Source organism: Colossoma macropomum, unplaced genomic scaffold (assembly GCF_904425465.1).
Source record: "Colossoma macropomum unplaced genomic scaffold, Colossoma_macropomum, whole genome shotgun sequence".
Classification (NCBI taxonomy): domain Eukaryota; kingdom Metazoa; phylum Chordata; class Actinopteri; order Characiformes; family Serrasalmidae; genus Colossoma; species Colossoma macropomum.
Genome location: NW_023494795.1, coordinates 21,533,489 through 21,558,929, shown reverse-complemented (window position 1 = coordinate 21,558,929; position 25,441 = coordinate 21,533,489). Strand labels below are relative to the sequence as shown.

Sequence of the window (25,441 nt, the reverse complement as noted above, 5' to 3'; positions counted from 1 at the left end):
GAAATTTTGACAAATCTGTAAAATTTCCTTTTGGTGAAACTCTAGAGAAGGTTTATTTTTTGAAAGGTGTCTGGCCATGGTGTCTGCTTTGATGAATATGCTGTCGAAGCAGATTTATGTTTGAGTAGTTTCTGCAAGCTGCACTTATAAAGTCAGCCTAGAGGCAGCTAAGATTGCAGGTGGTGTGTCTCACGGTGAGCGAGTTAATGTTTGCTGTTACCCAGACTCCTCATTTGCTAGTAAAATGGTTTGTTGCCCTTCGAAAACAGTGAAAAGGAGCTGCTGGAATATGATCACTTGGTGACCAAGCAGTCACACCTTCTTACTCCACCCCAAACCAAGTCACAAGTCTGGAATGTATGGCAACAATCTCAAGGTTTCTATGAATAGAAAGTGTCTCCCCTGTGAATTTGGGATCCAACCTGTAAGTGGCTGATTATCTCTTTTAAACGTGTTCTTTAAAGCTGGTGTGAAAGAGCTGCAGTTGAATCCAAAGTCTTGTAGACATGCCTTCTGGTTTAGCTTAACTGAACCTTGAACTTTAGTCTATGGATTGTGTATGTTCAGGTAAATTATTATAGAAGGTCTACTTCAGGAGAAAATAATATCTGCTGGGCAGTTTGGGTAGTGAGGCTTGCTGTGTTAACTGTACATGTCTGTGCAGATCGTTGGATTAAGTCAAGCACAACGTGGCTCCAGGGTGTGTCGTAAGTGCCACAGTGGATTTGAAAAAAGGGAAATAAAGGATGTATTGGAATTTCTTATGAATCACAAAAGGACTGGCAAAAGTGCCAAACTTCTCTAAATGAAAAAGAAATGACCAGCCCAGCTTTAGAGAAGCACAATAATATAATTAGCAAGATCAAGTGAAGTAATAAAAACCCATCAACATCCAGTAGTTTGTGAACAATTTGATGGATCCAACTCCATAATCTGTCCCTTTTTGCAACTGGAGAGCAATCAAGGAATGGTAAAATAGATTCTGGTGTTAACCCTTTTACATCAGACCTTTAGAAGATAGCAAAAAAATCTAACCTGTAAAATGAACATTAATTCCTTATCCAAGTTGAGGAGCATCTAGAGGCTTCCTGTTTTTAAATGGGCACTCAGGCCAAAGTGAAAAATTTAACCATGTCTTGCACCAAAGCACTAGCTCTGCTAATTCTTTAACTTAATTATTTCCTTAAAAAAGAAAAGAGTTTAACAACCAACTCACATTAGTGCTATATCACTAATGCTAGCTAGCATGACAGATGTGCACTATATAGACAAAAGTATTGGGACTCTTAATCATTTAATTCAGATGTTTCATTTAGTCCTATTGCCACAGGTGTATAAAATCGAGCACCTAGCCAAGCAGTCTGCCTTTAGAAACATTTGTGAAGAAATGGGTCATTCTAAGGAGCTCACTGAACTCGAGTGTAGTACTGTAATAGGATGCTACAGTTGCAACAAGTCAGTGGAAGCATTTAGGAACCACAGCAACTCAGTCAAAAAGTGGCAGACCATGTAAAGTTACAGAGTGTGTCAACGAATGCTGAAGCATATAGTGCATAAAAGTTGCCAACGCTCTGATGACTCAATACTGCAGAGTTCTAAACCTTCTCTGGCATTAACATCAGCACAAAAACCGTGCGCCGGGAGCTGCATGGCATGGGTTTCCATGGCTGAGCAGCTGCATGGCATGGGTTTCCATGGCCGAGCAGCTGCATGCAAGCCTTACATCACCAAGCACAATACTAAGCATCGGATTGAGTGGTGTAAAGGACGCTGCCACTGGGCTCTGGAGCAGTGGATATGTATTCTGTGGAGTGATAAATCACGCTTCTCTGTCTGGCAGTGTAACGGGCGAGCCTGGGTTTGGTGAATGCCAGAAGAACGTTACCTGCCTTACTGCATTGTGCCAGCTGTAAAGTTTGGTGGAGGAGAGATAATGCTATGGGGTTGTTTTTCAGGGGTTGGTCTTGGCCTCTTTAGTTCCAGTAAAGAGAAATCTAAATGGTTCAGCATACGAAGACATTTTGGACACTTGTATGCTTCCAACTTTGTGGGAACAGTTTTGGGGAAGACCCTTTTTGTCCAAAACCAGTGTCTGACCTAATGCTCTTCTGGATAAAAGGGTAAAAATTTCCACAGACACACTCCTTAATCTTGTAGAAAGCGTCCCAGAAGAGTGGAAGCTGTTATAGCTGCAAAAGTGGGACCAACTCCATATTAATTCCTATGGATTTGGAATGGAATGTCATAAAAGCTCCTGTAGGTGTAATGTGAAGATGTCCCAATACTTTTATTCATTTAGTGTATTTGTTATCCTCCAAATCAGTGGGAAGCAGTATTTGTTGACATCCATAGGGATTCCCAGGTGTATTTCCATAAAGCATGCTGGGTACTGTAGTGAGAGAACACTGATGAATGAAAAACACAAAAACAATACCAAATCATAAATTTTCTCAAACCACTGAGGCTGAGGGGTGCAGTGCTGCACTACAGAGAACAACATAACATAAATAATGTATTAAATGCTAGCTTTAGGCCAGAATGCCCCTTTAAATATGTTCAAACTGAGACCATTAATAGTATTCCCTACACTCTTAAAAAAATAATGGTGCCAAAAAGGGTGGCATAGATTAGAAGATCCACGTTTGGTTCCCTAAAGATCTTTTCAGCAGATGGTTCTTTATAAAGTGACTTGAAACCACACAGTTGAAAGGTTCTTCAGGGAACAGAAGTGGTTCTTCTTTAGCATAGCTCCAAAGGAAGCCTTTCTGGCAGGTTTATTTTTAAGAGTGTATGCATACCAGAGGCCTGTTTACAGTTTGAGTGTTTTATGATAATTCCACCAGACGTGATTACAGCAGACACATGAGAGGTCTGTTCTGATAGGAGATCAGCTCTGACAGAGACTGCTTTAACCACCCTCACTCACCCTCCAGGTAAGAACGCGCCCAGCTCATCCAGACATGTGGTGGCCTGTGCAGTGCATGTTGACTAGAGCAGCTAGCAGTGCTCTGAGTGAGTGAGTGAGTGCAAGACACAGACATACGGTGCATGAGGTTTTCTATGAGTAAGTGACCGTCTTTTGCTGAGTCTTATCTCCAAGAAGATATCCAACAATTACACCCCTAGACAGAAAGGTAAGATAGACTCAATCTCTCTCTCATTCTCTCTCTCTCTTACTCTTTCACCCTCTCTCTCTGAATGAGTTAAGGTAGCTTTGAAGGAGGGGGAAGGGATTCTGACAACTTCTCTGACAAAAGTTAGGTTGGTGAAAGCTTCGGCAAGGAGGGCAGCTTCATGATGGCCATGTGACTGAGGACTGAGGAGAATGGGAAGAAGAACAGAAGATATGGAGAGGTTAGTGACTCAGCACATGATCCTTTCTTTGTTCTACAATCTTTCACAAACTCTTCTCTTTGAAACATAGAATAGAACTGATTTTGCTTCAGGATGTTGTGTTTGTACCTCAAAAATATGATTGCACTTTAGTGATTGCCATTCCGATGCTGTCTCCAAAGAGGTTTCCTCTCTTGTTGACCACAAGACCTCAAGATATTCAGGCCTTACAGTGTTTGATCTGGCACTGGTTTGTGTTTGTTGTTTGCGTTTGCGCTGTGAAGTTGTGACCTGTCTTGAATCAGGAAAATGCCTCTCCTGTTGAAAATCTACCTGAAGAGGCTTTAACTGATTTAATCTGCAAATTACTCTTAGTGACAGATAGTGCTCTGTTGTCTGGACAAGTTTCTCTGCATAAACAGACCCGCTCATAAAGGGATTGATTGGCCAAGCAGGTAATCTCGTCTGAAGCAGGCTGTTTACTAGCAGAATAATACAGAATACAGAATCAGTCAATAAGTGCTTTTCAGTAGTGAGCAGTAGTAGTGAGCACTACTGTATACTTTACAGTAGGGATGCACTGACATGGGAATGATGGCAATTTTTGAGTTTTACATGTACATACCTGCCTGTGCTGATACTGATGTACATGCATTTATAAAAAGCAGTGGCGAACCATTACGAGCAAGCCTTCAGTTTGGGCCATAAATGCCAAGGAAAAAAAAAACATCTCTATGCTAATTTCTGCTAGCACCCTTATGGGATTTTAGTAGTATGATAGCATTAAGCTAACAGTGATTCACTTGAACATTTTAGGCTGACATTTAAAGCTTCTTCTATATTACCTCCACAAAAACGTGCTGCTGCTGCTGTAAATACATCATCCGTCAAATCTAAACATCTGTTTGATGGTGATATTTTTTTAAAGCAATGTGCTGATATGGATATAATTCCAATATCATTCTGCATCCCTGCTTTCAGGGTTAGGATGTCTAAGAAATAGAACATGAGAGGGAGTGTGTTATCATGAAATAACATCACGTGATGTGATATGCGATAACACACAACCTCGAGTGTTCTATTGCTTTTTATACAACAGTTAAATAAACAAAGTAAGAAATAAATATATTGGGCAGTGAACATGGCATTTAATATCGCCGCTGTCCAAATCCAATCTAAATAAATAAAAAAAAACCCATCAGTGCTAGTTTATTAACCATACTAAAATCAGTGCATGGCATGTAGCAAACATGATTGTTAGATGTACTCTAAAGAGGACCTTTAAAAACACTGAAGTCCTGCTAAAGCCTGAGTAGACTGATAAACCAATGTGATGTTATTAATCTCAGTGTTACTGAGCTCTGAGTGATAAACAAACTACTGATCTCCTCAGTAGTGGACATGTTTGCAAGTGATAAGTTTAGCCTCAGTGTTGTACTGGACTCCTGTTCAGGTGATTGTGGGATCAGCAATAGATTAAAGCAGGTGATGAGAGAGAGAAAAAAAGTTTCAGAGCCTTATTTAAATGATTTAAATTATTTTTTTATGAAAAAAGACTTTTCTATGTGTCTTATCAATATGTAATTCTGAATATGCTACTTTTTATTTATTGTAACAGTACTCTGCCCAACCTTGCCTAATTTACAGCTTTCTGTGTTGTGGACAATACCAGTCTGCATTATGAATGACAAAACGGTTGATGCTGATTATGGTTTGGATATGTTACCATGGCATTTGTGGAACTACATCAGTTCTGGTTTAGGCAGATTTAGTTTCCATTTGTATAGCTTTCAGTATTTCTGTTGTGACATGTTCTCCCCTTGTGCAATAGGATGTCAGCAACATAATCAGAATGAATCAATGTTATTAGCTCTTTCGAAAGTGCTAACCTGCAGGTCTTACCAAGTTTTCTACAAGAAATAATCAAACAGCCTGAGGACTGAACTCATTCTTATGTGTCCTGTGGGACTTGAATTACCAACGGTTACAGAAAACAAAGCTTGTGATGGGGATGGCCCAGATAATGTGATACTGAACCTGTTTGGCCTCTGGAGTGTAGTGGATTCTTCAGGACGCCAGGGTGTTTCTCCAGTTTACGTGTCAGCACCATCTGAAAGCTCACATCAACTCATTACAATTGTTCAGCTGGAGAGAGAATCATGCAGCAATTCAGCTGTGAGACCTGAGAGGAACTAGTCAAATTAATTATCTAGAGCACATCATCTTGCTAGTCAGGCGTCATTCTTGAGTTCGGCATCTGCCTACTTATTCAGAGTCGAGGCAGCATGTGTCAAGTCACAGCATGTGTTACAGCGAACCGTACATTATTCAGTGAAGTCTGCGGGAAACTCAGCACATAATTTTATCAAGGTTAAAACAACAGCATTCTTACTGGATCCTGTTAAATAATGTGAGGAGAAGAACGTCACGCCAGCGAAGGTATGATTTTCAAAAAGTGCAGGAACTTTTGTAGTATTAAGTCAGTAGTTAGTAGCATAAGTCAGTAGTTAAGATGTAAACAAAGAATGGTTTGATGTGAAAATTCTCCATTCTAGAGTAACTTACTGAGTCAGACTTATTCATAATGGTGATAATAGGAACCTGAAGTCCAAAGAGTTTAACTCCTCTAAAAGCTACATCAAAGAAAGTTATTATATGAAATGGTAACGAATGCTGTCCGATACTTGAGACATTGTTTTATGATATTTTTGAGATTAGGTTTTGGCCTTAAACTCATTTTTCCAATGCATTCATGGTGGAGAGTTACATGCAGGGTGTGGAAAGGCAAAAAAGACCCCCCAAAAAAAACTTATTTTTTCAGATTTACCACTATTTTACTATTACCAACATTACATATAAACTAAAGACAGTTCGCTGCTCATTTTCGATAAATGAAATGCCTGTATTTGCATTTGAGGCATTGCAATCCCTGGTTCCCATCACCACCACTGTAAAGAAGTCTGAGTCAGTTTCTCTAGAAAGAACCACTTCACATCAAACCACTCTGAATTACTGTTTACATTTCAACCACTAAATTATGTAGAAATTTTAAAAAATCTGTGGAATTTCCCTTTAAAGCCCCTGAAATATGATGCTTTCCATTATATATGCTTATAATTAATAATATGACAATCGAAATTGTTCTTGACCTTCTTTCAGCACGTACCATGTGCACATCCTCCTAGATCAGGCCTCACCAAATCCCGCTGTTTGTGAATGTTATGCTGCACCACACCCTTTGATTAAACACTGGAAAAGAGTGTCAGTGACAGAGAAGAGGAAAAGTGTGCAGACGTGCAGTTCTCCCCTTACTCCTCTGTCTTGTGGACTCTTAATCATCAGCTTTCATTGACATGGACGTAAGGACTGGATGATGGGAACTCAGTGAGGAACATCCACCAGAAGATTTCTACTGAGGCCAAATAGAAGTACACAGGTAAGGCTTTATGACTTTATTCATTGCTTTACACTTTACTGTGTGGTGTTGCCATATGGCAACAATTATTTTCTTGATTTTTCTGGCCTAACTACAATATAAATGTTCTGTTCTTTTCATATGGTAAACTGAAGGCTTTATGTGTAAATTGGTTTACCTTTTTCTTATCATATGCCTTCTGTTGCAGTTTGTACTTCTCACACACAAACACACACTCATGGCGAGGCCTGGTTTCTGAAGCCCTCTCAAAGTGTGTGTATAATTTGATATTTATACACAATAACTTAAGGGAGAAAAAATTGTAAACACTTATTTGGAATTACAAAATGTGTTATAAAATAATCCAGTTTCAATGCTTATGGTTTCATCTAAAATTATATAATTATTGCCATATGGAAACAGCATGTGACAACGGAACTGCAGTCTGCCGGGCGTACAATTGGAGTAAATTAATACACTGTTATTGGAGACTGTGCGAAGCTATATTAGATTCTAAGCTGATTTTTTTATCACAAAAAATATATTCATACTTTTTGTGTTATAAGCATACTTGGCCAGTAAGTTTTTTTACATGACTGTATAATAAATATGCCTTATAGAACTTTACTTATTTTGTATGCATTCCAGATTGCAGATGTACTGTTGCCATATGCAACAAAATGCATTCTGATTTTTATAATACTAATAATACTACTACTAATAATAATAACAATAATGCATTTTATTTATAATGTGTGTTATATAATTACATGTCTGCATGTCTACCCTGTGATGGACTGATGACCTGTCAAGGGTGTTTTCTGCCTTCCTCACAATGACTGCTGGGATAGACTCCAGCACCCACTGCGACCCAGTAGGATAAGAGGCTTAGATAGAGAGTGTGTGTGTGTGTGTGTGTGTGTGTGTGTGTGTGTGTGTAGCATTTAAGGACACAGAATTTAGGAAAATGACTAAATAAAATATTGAAAGCAAAAACAGAACATATTACACCATAACATTTGAGGAATTGATGCCAATTTTTGTCCAAAAGAAAAATCATTAAAAACCATTAAAACTTTAAATTAAAAAATTTCTTAAATCATAATTATACCATGAATTTCTCAAGAAATGTTTGCTGTCCTTCAGAATCTGCATTAATTACAGCTCCAATCAGGAACTGCTGGAACAACATTACAGCTGCTTTAGATCTAACACAGAGCACAGTAAGCATTCAGTGCATTTGGGTGGGCGATTTTGGCTATAGAGGTAAAATGTAACCTGCCACTGTGTACAGGGTTGTAGGATTAAACAAGTAATGTTTAGCCCTGTATGGATCGTTCTACTGAACTGGTTCAAAAAACTCCATTTAGTCGCTACCTGTACAATAAAAACATCTCTAAAACTTGTAGTGTTAGTTTTGGTAGTGACTGTTTCAGCAGTGGCAATTTTAGCTAATTTTGAGCATGACTTAAAACCACCAGTCTGTACATGACTAGCAGACACAACTTTGAACAGTTGTACACATAAAATCAGAATATTTTTCATTAAAACACAAAAACGTTTTCAGCATTTCGGACATATTTACTTCTAAACAATGTGATCTAGCTGCTCACCATGTGGCCATGAGGGACAAGGATGCAGTCTCACTTCCTGCTCTAAAATACAGGGGTGTGGCCAAAATAAGCCTCTACTTATGGACTAAAACTCTTTGTATTTCAATAGTGACCTGAAAATGTGGGACAGCATTTTTTGAGTACATTTTTTTTTAAATTAAACTCATGATAAATGTAAATCTTTCAACTTAGTTTGAAATCAACAAGATATTTTAATAACAACAATAAAATTTTAAACTTTGAAATTTAGGGCTTAAGTTTTGGGACAGCCACCTCTGAGTAGAAAGTACCTTATAAATGATGATTTTGTGTATGTTTAGCTTAGTACTGTCTCTATTAATGCCTTGGGTTTAAATAGACCATAATATAATCCTTGTAAATATCTATGGTCTGAATACTTAATTGTTTTTTAAATAGGTCTAAATAGGTTTAAAACTAATTTGGAAAAATTGTCCATAGAGTAGTAGATACTCTTTGCTTTCAAAGATTACTATTCTTGATTAAGCAAGCAGCATATCCTGTGTTATTTCGTCTGCAAATGTTATTTGGCGGTTATAACCAAATATGTTATTATTTCTGTCAAATTTATTTATTGTATGTAAGTATGGTATGGCAGCTAAGCTTTTTCAGAAATTAAGAAACGACTAAATGCTTTACCATAGCACATTGGATAATAAAGCCTATTCAGTTTCTGCAAATCATTTATGACAATAATCACATGAAGTCTAAATATCTGACATGTAGATCCATTTTTAACTGAGCACTTATGCTATTAGGCCTTGGCTATTACAATTTGTGATAAGAACTGTTTGTTGCCTAAATTCAATTCAATTGAACTTGAGAACTGAGATGTGAAATGGCATGTCACTTTAAATAATACTGAGTACACATTGAAGATTAGAAGGAAAGAATAAAGAAAATTTGTAGAACACTAGCATTTGAAAGTTTGGAATTACAGTTCAAAAGTTTGGGATCACTATTTTCAATAAAAAAAAAAAAATGCTGCAAATAATTATATGCAGTTGTTCTATTGTGATGCTACTACTCTACAACTTCACACATCACTTTACACTATCTAAGTAGTAGGAAGCTGTGAATGACAGATGGGTCCAGAATGCTGTGTATGAGAATTAGGTTATAATAAAAGTAACATCCATGCTCTGTATTTAAAATGTGGTGGCCAAATCTCAGACAGTTAAGAAATTACAATCTATAAACAAATAAATAAGTACAGTATATTATTTATCATTTCCACACTGCTTAAGATAGAATTGCAATGCACACTGCATAAGTTAGAATTGTACAATATAACAGCAATTATTAATATAACAAGTGGTCACAAACTTCTAAATGCCAATGTATCAAACTAGTATCCTGTGAACTGCTGTGATCTCTTATCTCAGTTAACAGCTCTATTGCATCTGTATTGCGTAGGCCTATTACGCACTGTTTAATGTTCACTTGTGAGTAAATATTGATTGGCCTACTTAAACAAGGATACAGCCTGGAGATATTATTCATGTATGGACACAGTGTATACACGTGTTATCATACCCTGCTGTCAAATGTAGTTTTATGTTTCTGCCTTTATTTTAGATAATACTGCACTGTTTATAGAAGCACCCACACCCAAAAATGTACTCGATAAGTTCTAAACATAGATGCACACTTTTTTGTAGGTTGTTTCCAGTTTATTTTCACAGCCTTCAAATGGTAGCTACTGTCTGAAACAGTAATCTGATGAAAATGACTTCTAATTATCTAGAAATCATTTTTATTGATGTGTTTTCATGATCAATTTCAAAAGCAGAAGAAGACTTTTTTAGGTGTGATAGCATTTATTAGATCATATAAGCCATTATGGGTTGGTTCAAGTTCTTGATCGTCTTTCATTTAAGTATCTGATTAAGTCTGACATTTGGTAGGTAAAAGCAATTTATGCAGAAGTGGTTCTTCCTAATCTCTTCTTTAATCATGTCAACAAAAGCAGGTCATGTTAAGCACAAATAACTGTTTTTTGACTATATACACACTGCAATAAATGATATTGTGGTAAGGAAAGTTCAGCATATTTGTGATATTGACCATGTTAAGGCCTTTGTACAAAAAATGTCTTTTTTGGGTTTTTTTTTTTGGAGTCTTATCTCTATCACTGAAGCTTGTGTCGAGATGACTCTAAGGTGGATTTGATCTACTCATCAGAGGCTTTTGCACAAACTTATGGAGTTCATGACAGCATGACTTGTTATGCTGATAATATAATTTGTAAAGATATTACATAAGAAAGGAATGCAAAAAAGAAACATTTTTACTCGCAGTCTTGGTCTTTTGGACCTCACTGTATCTAATAATTTTCATTTTAAAATTGCAGTAAGAATATTATATAATCAAGGAATTGTATGGATTTTTTTTTACTTTTTTACCTAGAAAAACTGTCTGAATAATTTTACCAGTTTTGTCTTGTAAACATTTAAACACATAAGTGAACAACACCTGGAAATAAGTTGAATAACCTTTTGATTTTTGTATCTCAAACATCTCAAAATGAGAAATATTAGATATATTGACTAGATTTAAGATATTTTCACTTCCATCCATCCATCATCTAAACCGCTTATCCTTCTGGGTCACGGTGGGGTGCTGGAGCCTATCCCAGCTGTCATTGGGTGGAAGGCAGGATACACCCTGGACAGGTCGCCAGTCCATCGCAGGGCAGATAGACAGACATACACATTCACACACACACTCACACCTAGGGGCAATTTAGCATGTCCAATCAGCCTGACTGCATGTTTTTGGACTGTGGGAGGAAACCGGAGTACCCGGAGGAAACCCACGCAGACACGGGGAGAACAGGCAAACTCCACACAGAAATGACCCTGGTCGCCCGGCCGGGAATCAAACCCAGGCCATTCTTGCTGTGAGGCGACAGCGCTACCAACTGCGCCACCGTGCCGCCAATATTTTCACTTGATACAATATAATTAATTTTAGTGCAGCTAAACTTTTCTAAGTGTTATACAGCTTTTTAACCCTATAATGTTTGACTCAAAAACCCTGCACCCATGTGTAAATGACCTGTATTGGTATCAATGGTTTTCATTAGAAAAAGTGTCTCATGTGATTTGAATAGTCCATTACAGTCCCCTATTGATTATCTGCAGATGTTCAAATTTTTGACAAACTATCTGTTGATTCTAAAAAGTGGTGGGGTTAGGGTTAGGATTTGGGCAAGGGTTAAGGCTAGGGTCAGGGTGAGGGTTGGGTTTAGGTTTTGGGTTGAGGTTAAGGTTAGGGTTAGGATTAGAGCCAGGCTTACAGTTAAGGAAAATTATAGTGAATTTGGTAGATATTTAGTTGAATGTAACTTAAAAGTAAATTAAGTATCTACAAAGCATCTAAAGTGAACTATCAAAGTAAAGTGTTTTCAGAAAAGGTATCCTGTTTATCTTTACCTTCATCTTAATGAAATAATGTGATAACAATAAGATTTTGATGATACACAGATGTTGTAATGTTTCAATCATGTTTATTTGAGCAGATGTACATATACAGTAAAGAAAGATGAAATTCAATACTCTTTAAATGTTTTAGAACATTTCATCAACTGACTCAGCAAAAAGGAACCAGACTGAGTGACTTATTATTATTGACTTATGGAAAATCAACATTAGTTTATTTTCATTTGTTTAATGTTTTCTCAATAATGTCAAACAGTAATGCAGTAGAAGTAACACGCAAAATTAACTAGCTAGCTAGTGTTAGCTAGCTAACTTAATAAATTTCGCTAGTTAGCTAAATATTAACTGGTGTAAGTTGTTGGCTAGCTGGCTGATTTAGAATATCTGAATATCTATATGATTCAAAGTCATGTTTTCTGAGATAAACAATATATTACTTAAAGACAAAATGTACCTTACACTATCATATCAACAACAAGTCAATGCTTGAAGCAAGTTAGCAGTTGAGTATTAGTTATGACAACCAATGTTTGAAACAAATTCCGAACAGCAATTGTCAAAATGAGTTATGAATGGAAGAGGCCAATCAAGTGATGAAATGTTCTTAGAAATTGAATTTTTACAAAGATAGAAAATAATGATAAAAACGCTGTTAATTTAGAACAAACTCACTTGGTAAATGAATTGACCCTTTTACAAATACTAGTAGTCATATAAAAATGTCACAGCAATTTTTGGTTGATCATGAAAAGTCAAGAAATAAACTTTTCTTCTTGATAAAATGTCAAAAAAAAAATTCCAAGGTGAGTCAAAATTCTTTAGGGATTGCATTTGGGGTCATTCTGACCCCATTTGCAAGGACTTTAAGTAGTGATATAAAAATGTTATTTTTTTTATAACATTTGACCAGGAAATATGGGAATGATATTTTTGAGGCTCACAAACAAAAAAAAACATTTTTTAAGAAATACATGGAATATCAGACAATTAACTGATCTTTTTAAGATCACACTCTATCAGGGCAATATGACTCATTTAATGTATTCTAGTGTTAAAGATGCACAAAGTTTTGTAGATGTAGAGGAAATAAATGTTCATCCTGTGTAATAGGTTACTAGCTGTACATCAATCTGCATCACATCACAGGAAGCATTTGGACACAAATAGGTTAACACTACAACTAAGCTCGTTCCTGTGGTGGGTGATTGATTCCCCAATAGCAGACAGAGGGCAGCCTATCTTTGTTAGCATTCATCCAGGGTCATGGCAGGCCTAATTGTTCCATCAGTGGCAGTCTGGTCCAGCGGTAAAAGCATTTTGGTAAAAGGGAAATGAGGACAGGCAGCCTGTGCTTACTTGACCTGCTTTGTTCAATAAGCCCCGCTTAAAACTAACTCATTGAACTTGTCGAATGAACATTGATGCTGCTGTTTTAACCTCCAGCCTAAAGCTGGAAAGAACTGCAGACTCACACTGTTGTGCGAATGACAGTTAAGTTTAGTGCTGAAGAACCTTTAAAATATGTCCATCTGGATGGCATATCAGTTTTTGCTTTGCTATTGCTTTGTCTAGTTTTAAGCTTCAATCTCTAATAACTGGTGGGGGGTGAGGCGGTGAGTGCTAGAGATCCTAAGATTAAATATGCAGATCTGGAGGACATGCCGTTTATTGCTTTGCTGAGCCGAAGAAGAGTGCGTGTCTAGATGGACATGGAGATAAGCTAAGCGCTTAAATAACTCTACTGTAGTTTTGTTCCCTTGCATGGAAGGGGTGTGTCTTCTGCTGACTGTGTGTTAATATTCTCTCCACCCCCCTTCCTGTCTCACCTCTCTGGAGAAGAATATGTGTAGTCAGGCTTACCTGGTGGCGTAGTTTGTTTTGTGCTCAGCCTACTGGAGTCATCTGAATTTTTTTTCCCCACTTCTGTTTTGAAAGGAAGTAGTGACTGTGTCGTTGGGGTTTTTAAAGCGCTGTGGCTGCGTCCTCATGCCTTGGCTGGAGAAGATGAAGGTGCCCCACCATAATGCGCTTCACTGCTGTTTCCCTCAGGCCCTCAGAATGTTCCAGAGGAAGAAGAAGAAGAGGAAGATAGAGATCTCTGCACCCAAGAACTTTGAGCACCGGGTGCACACGTCGTTTGACGCTGTACGGGGCTGCTATGTAGGACTACCACCTCAGTGGCAGAGTGTCATAGAAACACTGAGGAGACCCAAGCCTGTGGTAGATCCCTCCACCGTCACACCTGTGCGGCTCAAGCAAGAGAAGGTACAGCAAAAATGTCCTGTCTTTGTCATTTTATCTGTTATCTGTTTATTTTATCTGTTTATGTTTAAAGGATTTACACCAGATGTACACCTGACCTCATTAGTGAGGTACTGATGTTGGATGATTAGTTTTGGATCCCAAAGATAGTGGATGGAGCTCTATCACTCCAGAGAACACAGTTCCACTGCTTCACAGCCCAGTGCTGGGGGGCTTTATACCTCTCTGTCAGACACTTGGCAATGGACATAGTGACCTTAGGCTCATGTGTGTCTCCTCCAGGCCATCCCATTCTATTGGCAGTGCTTTTCTATTGAGATTTTATGAACTGTTTGTGCACGGTTGAATGCCTGTGTCAGCAATAGGTGAACCTTAAAGTAGATAAATTCACTAAATAGGAAGGGTATCAGGAGACTTTTGGGCACACAGTGTATGTATCTTATAACAAAAGTGTAGCAGGTGTTGTTTGTCACCTTGGTCTGTCTCCTCCTGTTCTTTTTTCTTCTGTTCTGTTCTAAGTGCATTTTTTACACATTCATGCAAATCACCCACTTTATCTGTAGCAACACCTCAGATTTTCATTTGAATTGAATTCACTTTATGTTTTATATTGTATCTCTTACTGGCTGACTAGATAAGCACTCTTTATTCGTACCATTTGATAGATTATCCTGAAATACATGAACAAAATTTACACAATAGCCTAGGGAAATTCATAATTAGGACTGTAAATGCTTATGCAAAATCTGGAGTTTTTTAGCACAGAATAAATGGGCAAACCTGAAAGGCAACTTTTCTCTGTGCTCAAATGAAATCTGGTCTGAGCGGTGTCTGAACACACATAGTTGAATTTCATTGGGGAATTTGGCAGCATTGTTTTGATGCATGACATAGAAGTATTTCCTGAACCAGCTCATGCCTCCATGTGTCAGTCTGGTAGTTGCACAGCTTAAAAGAAAGCTCCAAAATTTAGTTTGATAGCTACTGTGTACAAAAACAATGGCATAACAGCACCTTAGCAACCATCTGGGAAAACATAGCAACTGCCTAGCAGCACCTTAGCAACTGCCTTGAATGCCATAGCAACAGCCTAGCAACACCATAGCAGCCACCTGGGATATCATGGTAACAGCCTTGAATCACCTTAACAATAACCTAGCAACACCTTAGTAACCATCTAGGACAGCACCACATTGTCTATATTTGTCTATATTTACTATGTTTTAAAGTGACCTTGGTTGTAAAAGAGATGCCATATAAATGAAACCTACTGCTATAATAATAATAATATTTACTGTTATTATTTTTCATACAGACCATTGTGCGGGGCAGTTTTATTGGACATGGAGACTACATCGCTGCAGCGATTGCTGAAATGACCCGCCTCTCTGTCACCAGCTCCAATTCGCTCAGGAGGACCAGCCCTTCGCTACGGAAACGAGCGCAGTCCATGGGCCGCCTCGGTGAGGTGCCCGAAGGGGACACATATCAGTATCAGGAACTAAACAAGAACAGACAGACAAATGGACAGCCTGTCCTGGACTGGCATGAAAGAGCACGGCAGGTATACAGTGAGGGTGGAAGTCCACGGCCTGGCGCCAAAAAGAGCGCCACTCTGCAGCCTAATGGGTTGCCACCAAGAGCCAAATCTATTATCGAAGTCAGCACGACGTCCAGTGAGCAGCCTCGGCTCATGCCAAGGGACATCTTATGTTCACCTGAAGCGGATCAAACAGAGAAGTATTCACACAGTGAGAGATTAAGGCTTCACCAGCCTGCTCTGGCTTGGAGAGACAGTAAGACCAACCCCAGACCTGTGTCCTGCATCTACAATACTCCTACATTAAACCAAGGGTCAAAGCTCAGCAATCCAAATCCAAGGATGACTCCAAGCCCAGAACTTCCTGCGGGCTCTGTGGACGCCCCTAGGAGGCCCTACTCCACATATGACTTGAAGGTGAGAGCACTCCTTCATTCTCTAAAGAACTTGTATAAACTTCTGTCCACTAAAGAATATTCTGCACTGTGAACTGTGAGTGGAAGTAAGAAAGTGACCATAGCTGGAAGTTCTTTGGGAAATTAGTATTGTTTTCATACATACCACAGATTTCTCTGTACAAGCTCTTGCCTCAAGGTGTTTGACTCACAGTTGTGCAGTTGTATGAAAACATCTGATTCACTGCTAAAAGGTTGTAGAGGAGTGCAGAGCATAGCTTAACACATTTTGAAAAGCACCAAGATAAAAATTCCTGGCCGATACCGAAACTGAAATTCAAGATATGCCTGGCTGAAAACCAAAACTGAAATTTTTTTTTTTTTTAAGTTTTGTTTATGCTTTTGAATAAACATAAAACCCACAAGGTAATAAAGAAAACACTCTTACATTGTTAAAATCTGGGTTCAATAGAACAAGACCCACCTGACAGTAAATAGTTTACAAAAAAATAAAACAACAGTTTACAAAAAAGTAAATAAAAAATCCAGCGATAACAGAGAACAGTAGATCATTTAAGCAATAAAGTCTATTATTTTTTAGTTATACACAGCACTGTGGCATTGTCATTTTAAAAATGTGTCTACAGTTGGTGGTATTGTGCTAGTGGAGACTCTCTGCTTCCGTTGTTTTGCTGTATTCTGTGTATCGAGTGGGATGTCATGTTTTCAGTCAGTATCAAAACTATAATGGAGAAGTTTTGGAGCGCTGTACCCTCTCTTATTTCTTAAGATGAACAGTGACTACAAATTGCTTCTTTAATGTCCCTCATAGAAACCATGCGACCTTTTTTTAATGTTGTATTACTACAGCTCCAACTGTTGAACACGTCTGTGCTGACTGGTGCTGTAGAACAAAGGAAACAACATTTTTTTTTATTTTCCATTCAAATTAGTAGTTTTGCACTTCACTGTAGTCTTTGAAAACCAGCCATTATTGGTTAAAATCGTTCTGTATCTAAATTCAGTGGATCCCTACATTTTGATTTTGGCTAAATAATTTATAATAATCATTGTCATACTGCTACTTAGTTGTAACATTCACTAGAAAAGTCTAGTAAATTTTTGCAAACACAATTAATTTAATGCAATTCTGTGTTGTTTGAAGCACATTGGCTTTCCAACCTAAATACAAGTATATATTCATCTAAATAAATGTGATTAGTGAAAGAGGCTGTGTCAAACACTGGCAAATTTATTCTTGACCACAAACTACAAAAGCAAATATCAGTATCAATTAAATTGAAACATTTTTTATTAACATATGACATACGTAGTGTGTTTTCATTCTGTGAATAAAAAGTTCTGAAAAAAAAATAAAGGCAGAGAAGTGGACTATGAACTGCTCTCATTGTTTACTTTGGCAGACTTTGTTGTGACACTGTTCAAACTAGGCCCACTATGTGGAGGCTGTACTTTAATCTGGCTAGCTCTCACTGTGCATTGTTTACCTGAATATGATGAAAGAAGTTACTTTCATGGTGCAAAAATGTTGTCAAAGGGGCTCCAGATTGGCTCAGCTCTCCCCCTATTGTGGAGAAATCTGAAGTTGAATCCCTTGCAATGCCACATCCATCTGTGGCTAGGAGTCCACGAGGACATAACTGTCCTCACTTTCTCTGGGTGGATAAGATGGCCCTCCTTTCATGCCATCACATAGCATGGTGCTAGCTGACCAGCGTGGGTGGCTGTTAGCTGATGTAACAGAATTAGCAGTTAGTGTTCTTCTCCAAGCATGTTGAGCTTTTTTTAAACGCAACACTGCTTGGGCTTTTTTTGCCTGCTCAAACTTATCAAACCTCAGAAATACAAAATGTCATGATGCACGTATCATGAAAATATCTTGAAGTATTGTAATGTTATGTTTTTTTGCCATATTGCCCCCCACTAGCTTCACGTGTCTCAGAAGAAGAATACTTTCATCCTCCTTGGTAGTGTTGTGTGATGGGGAGACCTAGCTAGTGGGTGGAATTGGTAATGACTAAATGGGGGGAAATATTGTGCAAACCATGTCAAGATTGTGACAGAATCTCAAGAAATATCTGTCAAGGTGATTTAAGAATATATCATATATGAATATGTTTGATAACATGAAAAATTGCCTCACCATCACATGTTTTACTTACTGTAGCTCCCTGACTGGTACAGTTGTCTTTGCTAGAGATGAAACTTGTCATTTGTTCTTTTCTGTTACAGACAAACTCCTTTGGTTTCTCAGCCATGTCAAAACCTAATGGCACCAGCAGCCCAAAACCAGGGCATGGCACACACTCCCACCCACCCCTACAGTCTTCCTCTAGCTATACATTAGGTTTTTCTCCTATCAAAGCCTCAGTGCCACCTATGCAGAACAGTCCCTCCCAGCCTCGGCCCTCCCCTACTGGCTCTCCTGCCACCAACCTGCCCGGAGCCTCCTCTCCCTGCTTGAGGACTGCTCAACCAGCCACCATCATCAGTGAGCAGCCCAAGATCACCCATGCACAGTTTAAGGCTGCTCTGCAAATGGTGGTGGACAAGGGAGACCCCCGCACATATCTGGAGAACTTTGTGAAGATTGGAGAGGGCTCGACGGGTGTCGTCTGCATCGCACGGGAAAAGCACAGTGGGAAACAGGTTGCAGTGAAGATGATGGATCTAAGGAAACAACAAAGAAGAGAGCTGCTCTTTAATGAAGTATGGCGTTCTGCATTATAGTTTTTCTTAACACACAATAGTCTATTCCACATAAAGTATACTACATCAACACGATTACTGCAAACGTAAGTAAACTGAAACATTGTGCATAAAATATATTTATGCATGTTGTCGCTGCCACACAAAAAAACTTTGTACACTACTTTTTTTTGCATAATCTGAAAACAATTGTTACCCTTTGCACTGTATTAAATCACGATGAATGGACCAATACAAGTGGTCACAAATTACTTGAAAAAAATCTTATTACATTGACTTGAGTTAATATTTTGTTTCAAGGAGTTTCAAGGTTTTGTTTTTGTCACTCTTGTAACAAAACCTTGGATTACTACTGCTACTAATGCTAATTTACATTAATGGTAACACAACAAGTTTTTATTTACCAAGAAATTTTGGACCTTTCTTATTGGTCTGTTTTGAACCACGTAAATTTTATGCATTACATTTTTCAGTGTACTGCCAGTCACCTGTCTCTTAAATGACTGGTTTAGCCCATTAATGTCCATATTGGTCCATAATTTTAAAATTCATTTGATTCATACGTTCAAACCACATGGCTGAAAAGTTGCAGCACTTTTTCTTCACTTCAGACCAATCAGAACTGTGCCCTGTGGTATGTTTCCTTACTATACTAAATGTAGATGTTGGACATGAAGTCTCTGAGTACAGAATTACCTGTGAATAAATTATGGACAAACATATAGATGTGAATTTCCAATTTCTTAAATGCTTAGGTGGTCATCATGCGGGACTACAGGCACAAGAATGTAGTGGAGATGTATAAGAGTGCTCTAGTGGAGGAGGAGCTCTGGGTCATAATGGAGTACCTGCAGGGTGGTGCATTAACCAACATAGTATCTGAAACCAGGTGAGAGAACCAAGAATGATGCATGATGTTTTAAGACCATGTGTAGCTTATTTAGGTTGTCAGAATTTCTAAATTAAGAGCATAATACCTCTAAAACATCTCTGCAGTATGTTTTGATTAATAGATTATTTGATTTGAATTTGATTAGTACATCAGAGAAGAGAGAGACCTTTCTATGTAAATTATAATGCAGCCTATTGTGTCAGACAACACATTTTACAACTGAGATTTGAACCAGAACACCTCTTTTCTAACTAAGACTACTTTAAGATAATGGAGGTAATTGATCATCAGTGGCATGGTCCTGTCCCAAGGAATGTAAGACTGCAGTTTTAAACTTTTGGTTACCAAAACTGGGCTAAACAGAAAACCAAGATACATGTTTACACAGAAATACACAGCTTAATCATTTTAAACGTTCAGTTCAGACACTCATTCTCATTCACATCTTCACCTGACTGATGACTCGGATGAACAACATTCCCAAGGACAATATCAAGGGACATTCTATACATAACAGTAGTTATAAGCATGCCAACTGCATATTTTTCATTTTCTCTGTATAATACCTGAATCAGCTCACGAAAGGCTCAGTAAGTGTTGTTACTCAGATTTGTTGGGTGGAAAAAAAATCCCAAAAAAGTATTGGATCCTCTAAAGTCAGGGATTGATTTAAGGGGGAAAACAAAGGGACGTCCACTTGATCAAAAAAAGATAATAACCATCCACTTTATAAAACTGCCATCCCCTCTTTCCATCCCCTTTGGATTAATGTCATTATATCACATACTACAATTAATATTTTAATTGTAGTTGAATTTCAAAGTCACACAGCAGGTTGCAATAAAATCCACAAAGCACAACAGTCACTGTGAGTTTGTCAAAGGTTTGCTTTATATTCATTTAGATTAGATTAATTGACCCTTATTAGTCCCACAATGGGGAAATGTCACCTCCACAATCTAACCCATCCGTGCGGTGAAACACCACATACACACTAGTCAGATGCCACTTATAACCCAAAAAAGTAGACATTCGTATACAAAGGTTTGAACATCCCCAGCCAAATTACATGTTTTGTTGATTTGCTAAGTGAAAATAAGTTAAAACATTCTCTTCAAGGAACAAACTTAAATATGGCATTTTTCTGCAATGTATTATTTATTTGCAGATTTTAACATGTTCAAAAAAAAATAAAACTTAAAATATAAAATATGCCACAATGTCAGCTGGGATTGCATTTTGTGTTTTATTTTCTTTTTTCCATTACATAAAATTCAACAAATAACAGTAATTGTGCGTTAAAATGTACAGAAGTGTGCTCTGTGGAGGATGTGTTAACTTCTTTTCATTTAAAAAAAATCAACAAAACATGTAGTTTGACTGGGGGTACCCAAACTTTTGCATACAATTGTACTCACAGTTTTTTACCACCACCTCACTGGCCTCCTTATCAGTTTGGCCACTGCCTGGAGTGTTTTATGCAGGGAACCAGTGTTCCAGCAGCTTGTTGACCACTATATATCTGGTGCATGTGTGTGCATGTGTGTGTGTGTGTGTGTGTGTGTGTGTGTGTCCATGCAGGCTGACAGAGGAGCAGATAGCTACAGTCTGTGAAGCGGTGTTACAGGCTCTGGCCTATCTCCATGCACAGGGTGTCATCCACAGAGATATCAAGAGTGACTCCATACTGCTGACACTGGATGGAAGAGTAAGTGTTATTTTACTGCAATAGCTGTATGTTTTTATCAGCATTCCATAAACAGCATTGATTTCTGAATGAGAATTTTGCCATTTTATTGGTTTATTTTATTTTGTCAGCCTGGTTGAAGTGGAACACAGTGAATTCATTCGTTCATTCATTCATTAGGACACTGGCTGTGTGGGCAGGGCTTGCATTTAAGACACTCACTGGTCTCAACAGAATACACTGATTTAAGCAAGTGTTGTTTGTAGCATGACTCACAGCATGCTGGCTTAGCCGGTTTCTGTGCAGATTATCAGCCTTTGACACCATGGTGTGGTGCTCAGTTTATTGAGAGTTAGAATTGAGAAAGGTTATGAATGGAGGCTGAAGGAGTGATACTACTTCATATCTGAGACATCACCTGATGTCATAAGTGGCTCGCTGCTATAAATAATGGTGCCTATGATGTGCACACATTGCTGGTTGGCGGGCAAAACTTATGGCCACAGGATCACAAACTTGTACAGACTCTCAATACCAGCCATAGTCTGCATTTGAAAAGTGAGATTACAGCATATAGGAGATTCATAGAGAGGGAGGAATGAGATTCACTCTGCCAATGACGTCTTACGGAGAGTAAACACAGTTTATCTGTGTGACATAATATGGTTGAAGTTCAGCAGTAAATGCAGTGAAAGCACCACTGACAGCACAAAGCAAGTCAGCAACATATGATCCCAGAAACACAGAAGTATTTCGTATGTTAACACAACATGGCTTTCAAATGGCACTTTATGAATTCTACTGTGTTCTTTTTTCCAAATGATTTTATCGGTAAATACATGCTGACTTTAAATGATATTTGATTATATTAAATCTATTGAACATCTACCTGGTGGTTTGTTAACAACCAAACTTTTTTAAATTAAAGAAGAGCAAAGAAGCTAGAATGTATTCTCTTCCTTCCAGATCAAGTTGTCAGACTTTGGATTCTGTGCTCAGATCAGCAAAGACATCCCAAAGAGGAAGTCTTTGGTCGGAACTCCATATTGGATGGCTCCAGAGGTCATTTCCAAAACCCCCTATGGAACAGAGGTAAAACAAAGTAGTAAGGCCTGATTCTGGAGTGGCTCTATTTCTCCATGTCTTTATATTGCCTGAAGTTGGGGCCATTAAATGATAATATTTAGATGCACTATATTTTCCAGATGTGTCCAGATGGGTCTTCACACATTTAACTACTATAAGGTGCACCCATTGCTGACACAGGTGTTCAATAGCGCATACACAGTTTGTATAATTTCCATAGAAAGGTTTTGCCAATAGAATGGGATGCTCTTGAGTGGCAGCACATGAGCCTACTGTCACCATGCCCAATGGCAGGCATCAGTTAGCGGGGTATAAAGCTTCTGAGCTAGTGCTAGAACTGGTGGTTCAGAACTATTTAGTGATGTCCGAACTATCCTGACACCATAAATGCTGAATGCAATGAAATCTTCATAGCAATGTTTAAACATCTAGTGTAAAGCCTTCCCAGAGGCTGTTACTACAGTAAAGGGGTACTAACTCCCCTTTAATTTAGACAAAACATTGGATGAGCAGGTGTCTGCCACCTTTGAACATGTAGTGTAATGTATATTAGCAGCTCTTACGCAGCTTTTTTAGGGAGGACAAAAAGCTGCCTTGTCAGGTCATCTGCAGCTTTACTGTCGGTGACTATTATTAAATCAAGGCCTGGGCACTATGCTTTGACACCCACTGATAATCCTTATCTCTTATCTCCAGAGTTATTTTCTGCCCTGGGTTGAAGAGCGGAGGGGTGTACCGGCACTTACTAGTCACCCCTTTCTTTAAGAATGTGCTTCTTCATAGTTTAGCATGTGTATGTATTTTAAAAAGGGTGAAAGGGAGATTAAAGCTAGACTAAAGAGAAACTCTGGCTGTTTTAGAGGTTTAATGTAGTTGTATTTGCAGGTGGATGTGTGGTCTCTGGGCATTATGGTGGTGGAGATGGTGGATGGGGAGCCTCCTTATTTCAGTGACACACCAGTAGCTGCTATGAAGAGGTTAAGAGATGAACCAGCACCTTCTGTCAGGAACTCAAGCAAGGCAAGACTGGAAGAACACAAGCAAACCCTTTTTCTATAACTTTTATAAAGCTTTTTCAAAATCTGTGTAGTAGAAACAGCTGTATATATTATCACATGTAGAACAGTCACATTTTGAAAGAAATTTATGTGATACACATTCAAAACAGAAAAATAAAACAAAGACTTGCCTCTTGAATTGTCATAATCAGGTAAAAAAAACCTATGAATCATGTCTGCTAAAGCATGTGAAACAAGGAACAATTCACCAATTTACCAACATATTATGAACATTTATTTAGACACTTGGATACTATCATATAGATATGTATAAAGTAATTATTGTAATTAGGTAAAAGAAGTGAGTTCAGCCTCTTGATACTGTCTTTATCTGTCTTAGTAAGATGCAATGTCATCTAATGCGTCACATAATTCAGTTATTTATTTGTTTCATTTAAGAAAAAAAAAGCTTGCCTTACTGTCAAAATATAGTTTAAAGTAAACAACAAAAACAAAGACATTTATTTCATTCTTTTTTGGTGACACTTCACTTGAACCTTGCTACATAACTTTGACATAACAATGTCATAAACGTGTCATTGCAGATGTCATGTGCTGTCATGAGCTGCCATGACAGATTTTGTTCAGTAATATAGATACCAATATAGATAAATGTCATTAAAGATGCTATGATGTTTGATGTCATGGCAGCTTATGTCACATGCAGAATTTTTCTGTGAACTTTGGTTAGCCACCTCTGTTGCGACAATTGCTGGTAATGATAACATGACACTCTTATCATGACAACATATGCCATGACATGTTTATGGATTGGTTATATCAGTGTAGTGTAGCAGTGTTCAAGTAAAGTGTTCCCCCTTGTTTAAACTCATATACCAGGAGTGCTAATAATTCGGGCACTAGAGGGCAGACTATTTCATTTGTGTAACACTTGAATCTATAATATTGGGAGCTGTTTGTTGTTGTGTAGTTGTAGTCATGATCATGAATCTTTTTTTCCGCTCCTCAACAGATCTCACCAGTGCTGAGGGACTTTTTGGACTCCATGCTGACCAGGGACCCTCTGCAGAGAGCGAGTGCCAGTGACCTGCTTAAGCACCCTTTCTTGCTGCAGAGTGGCTCCCCGCGCTGCCTGGTGCCGCTGGTGGAGCAGTACCGGAAACGCATGTCTTTCTGTTGAGCAGTTCAAGCTCAAATAATGGAGGTTTATTTGGAACACTATAAACTGACTTCCCTGCTGCACATGTCTTCTGTGACATACTGCATTCACACTGGATTGTGAAGTGCTTCTGCTTGCAGTGATCTCCAACTCCACCATATTTTTTATGTATATACTTTATGTATGTCAGTGGTTCCCAATAATGGTCCTGGAGTACCACAGATTCACCTTTTTTTGATATTGTCTACATGATTCACTGGAACCACTGCCTGTTTTTTGCAACAGTTCATTAAAGTTAAATTCCAGATTTTGGAATTTAGTTTTGTAAGTATGAATAAAAAAATAAGCAAATAAATATCTCAGTTAAGACATGCCGTCATTGTACAGGATTTTCTGTTTGATAAAATAAATAAAAATTGAAGCTTAATGTCTCATTTCACTCTATTTGTGTACTATTGTGTATGTTTATAACCAGTTAATGGAACGTATTTTATTTTCACCAAGAGTAAATTACTACTATGTACAGCTCAGTTGTACATAGTACTGTCTGTTACACTGATTTCACAATATATTCAGCAATTAATAAATTTTCAGTAACACTTTACACTTAGGATACATTCAATAGCATTATTCATGCATTACATCATGAGTGAGGAATCATTAGTTTATACATGTGGTGTATAGTCTCTTGCATGCTAACCATAGAACTGAAAATTCTTGTTATATGAGGTTGTGGCTCTTCATTCAGTCTTTCCAACATGTAGGTGTTGACAACCTTGAAGACTTGTACGAACACCAAGAATAACTCAACTGATAATATTGGTACCTTACAGTTTAATGCAAACATTT

At 38.1% G+C, this 25,441-nt stretch overlaps 1 protein-coding gene across 3 annotated transcripts; it reads left to right on the top strand.

Annotated features, from left to right (window-relative positions):
- Positions 1–180: 180 nt before the first annotated feature.
- On the top strand, positions 181–25,086 carry pak6b (p21 protein (Cdc42/Rac)-activated kinase 6b). Of its 3 annotated transcripts, none has more exons than XM_036581833.1 (12): positions 181–424; positions 2,934–3,134; positions 3,262–3,354; positions 6,676–6,769; positions 13,872–14,087; positions 15,400–16,041; positions 18,273–18,749; positions 19,505–19,638; positions 21,223–21,349; positions 22,295–22,420; positions 23,300–23,434; positions 24,446–25,030. In XM_036581833.1, exons 5-12 carry the CDS (start codon positions 13,881–13,883, stop codon positions 24,611–24,613), a joined length of 2,016 nt encoding a protein of 671 aa, XP_036437726.1. In that variant the 5' UTR covers positions 181–424; positions 2,934–3,134; positions 3,262–3,354; positions 6,676–6,769; positions 13,872–13,880; the 3' UTR covers positions 24,614–25,030. The 3 variants fall into 3 exon arrangements, with proteins under 3 accessions (XP_036437726.1, XP_036437725.1, XP_036437724.1); XM_036581832.1 differs by having other exon boundaries at positions 3,258–3,354; XM_036581831.1 differs by lacking the exons at positions 181–424; positions 2,934–3,134; positions 3,262–3,354; positions 6,676–6,769 and having other exon boundaries at positions 13,399–14,087; positions 24,446–25,086.
- The last annotated feature ends 355 nt before the right edge of the window (positions 25,087–25,441 follow it).

Bases quoted from the DNA above. Each gene is read 5' to 3' on its own strand.
- pak6b (XM_036581831.1), top strand. From the start codon at position 13,809: ATGCCTTGGCTGGAGAAGATGAAGGTGCCCCACCATAATGCGCTTCAC. The intron at 22,421-23,299 runs GTAAAACAAAGT...TTGTATTTGCAG, and splicing joins AAACCCCCTATGGAACAGAG to GTGGATGTGTGGTCTCTGGG. The intron at 23,435-24,445 runs GCAAGACTGGAA...GCTCCTCAACAG, and splicing joins CTGTCAGGAACTCAAGCAAG to ATCTCACCAGTGCTGAGGGA.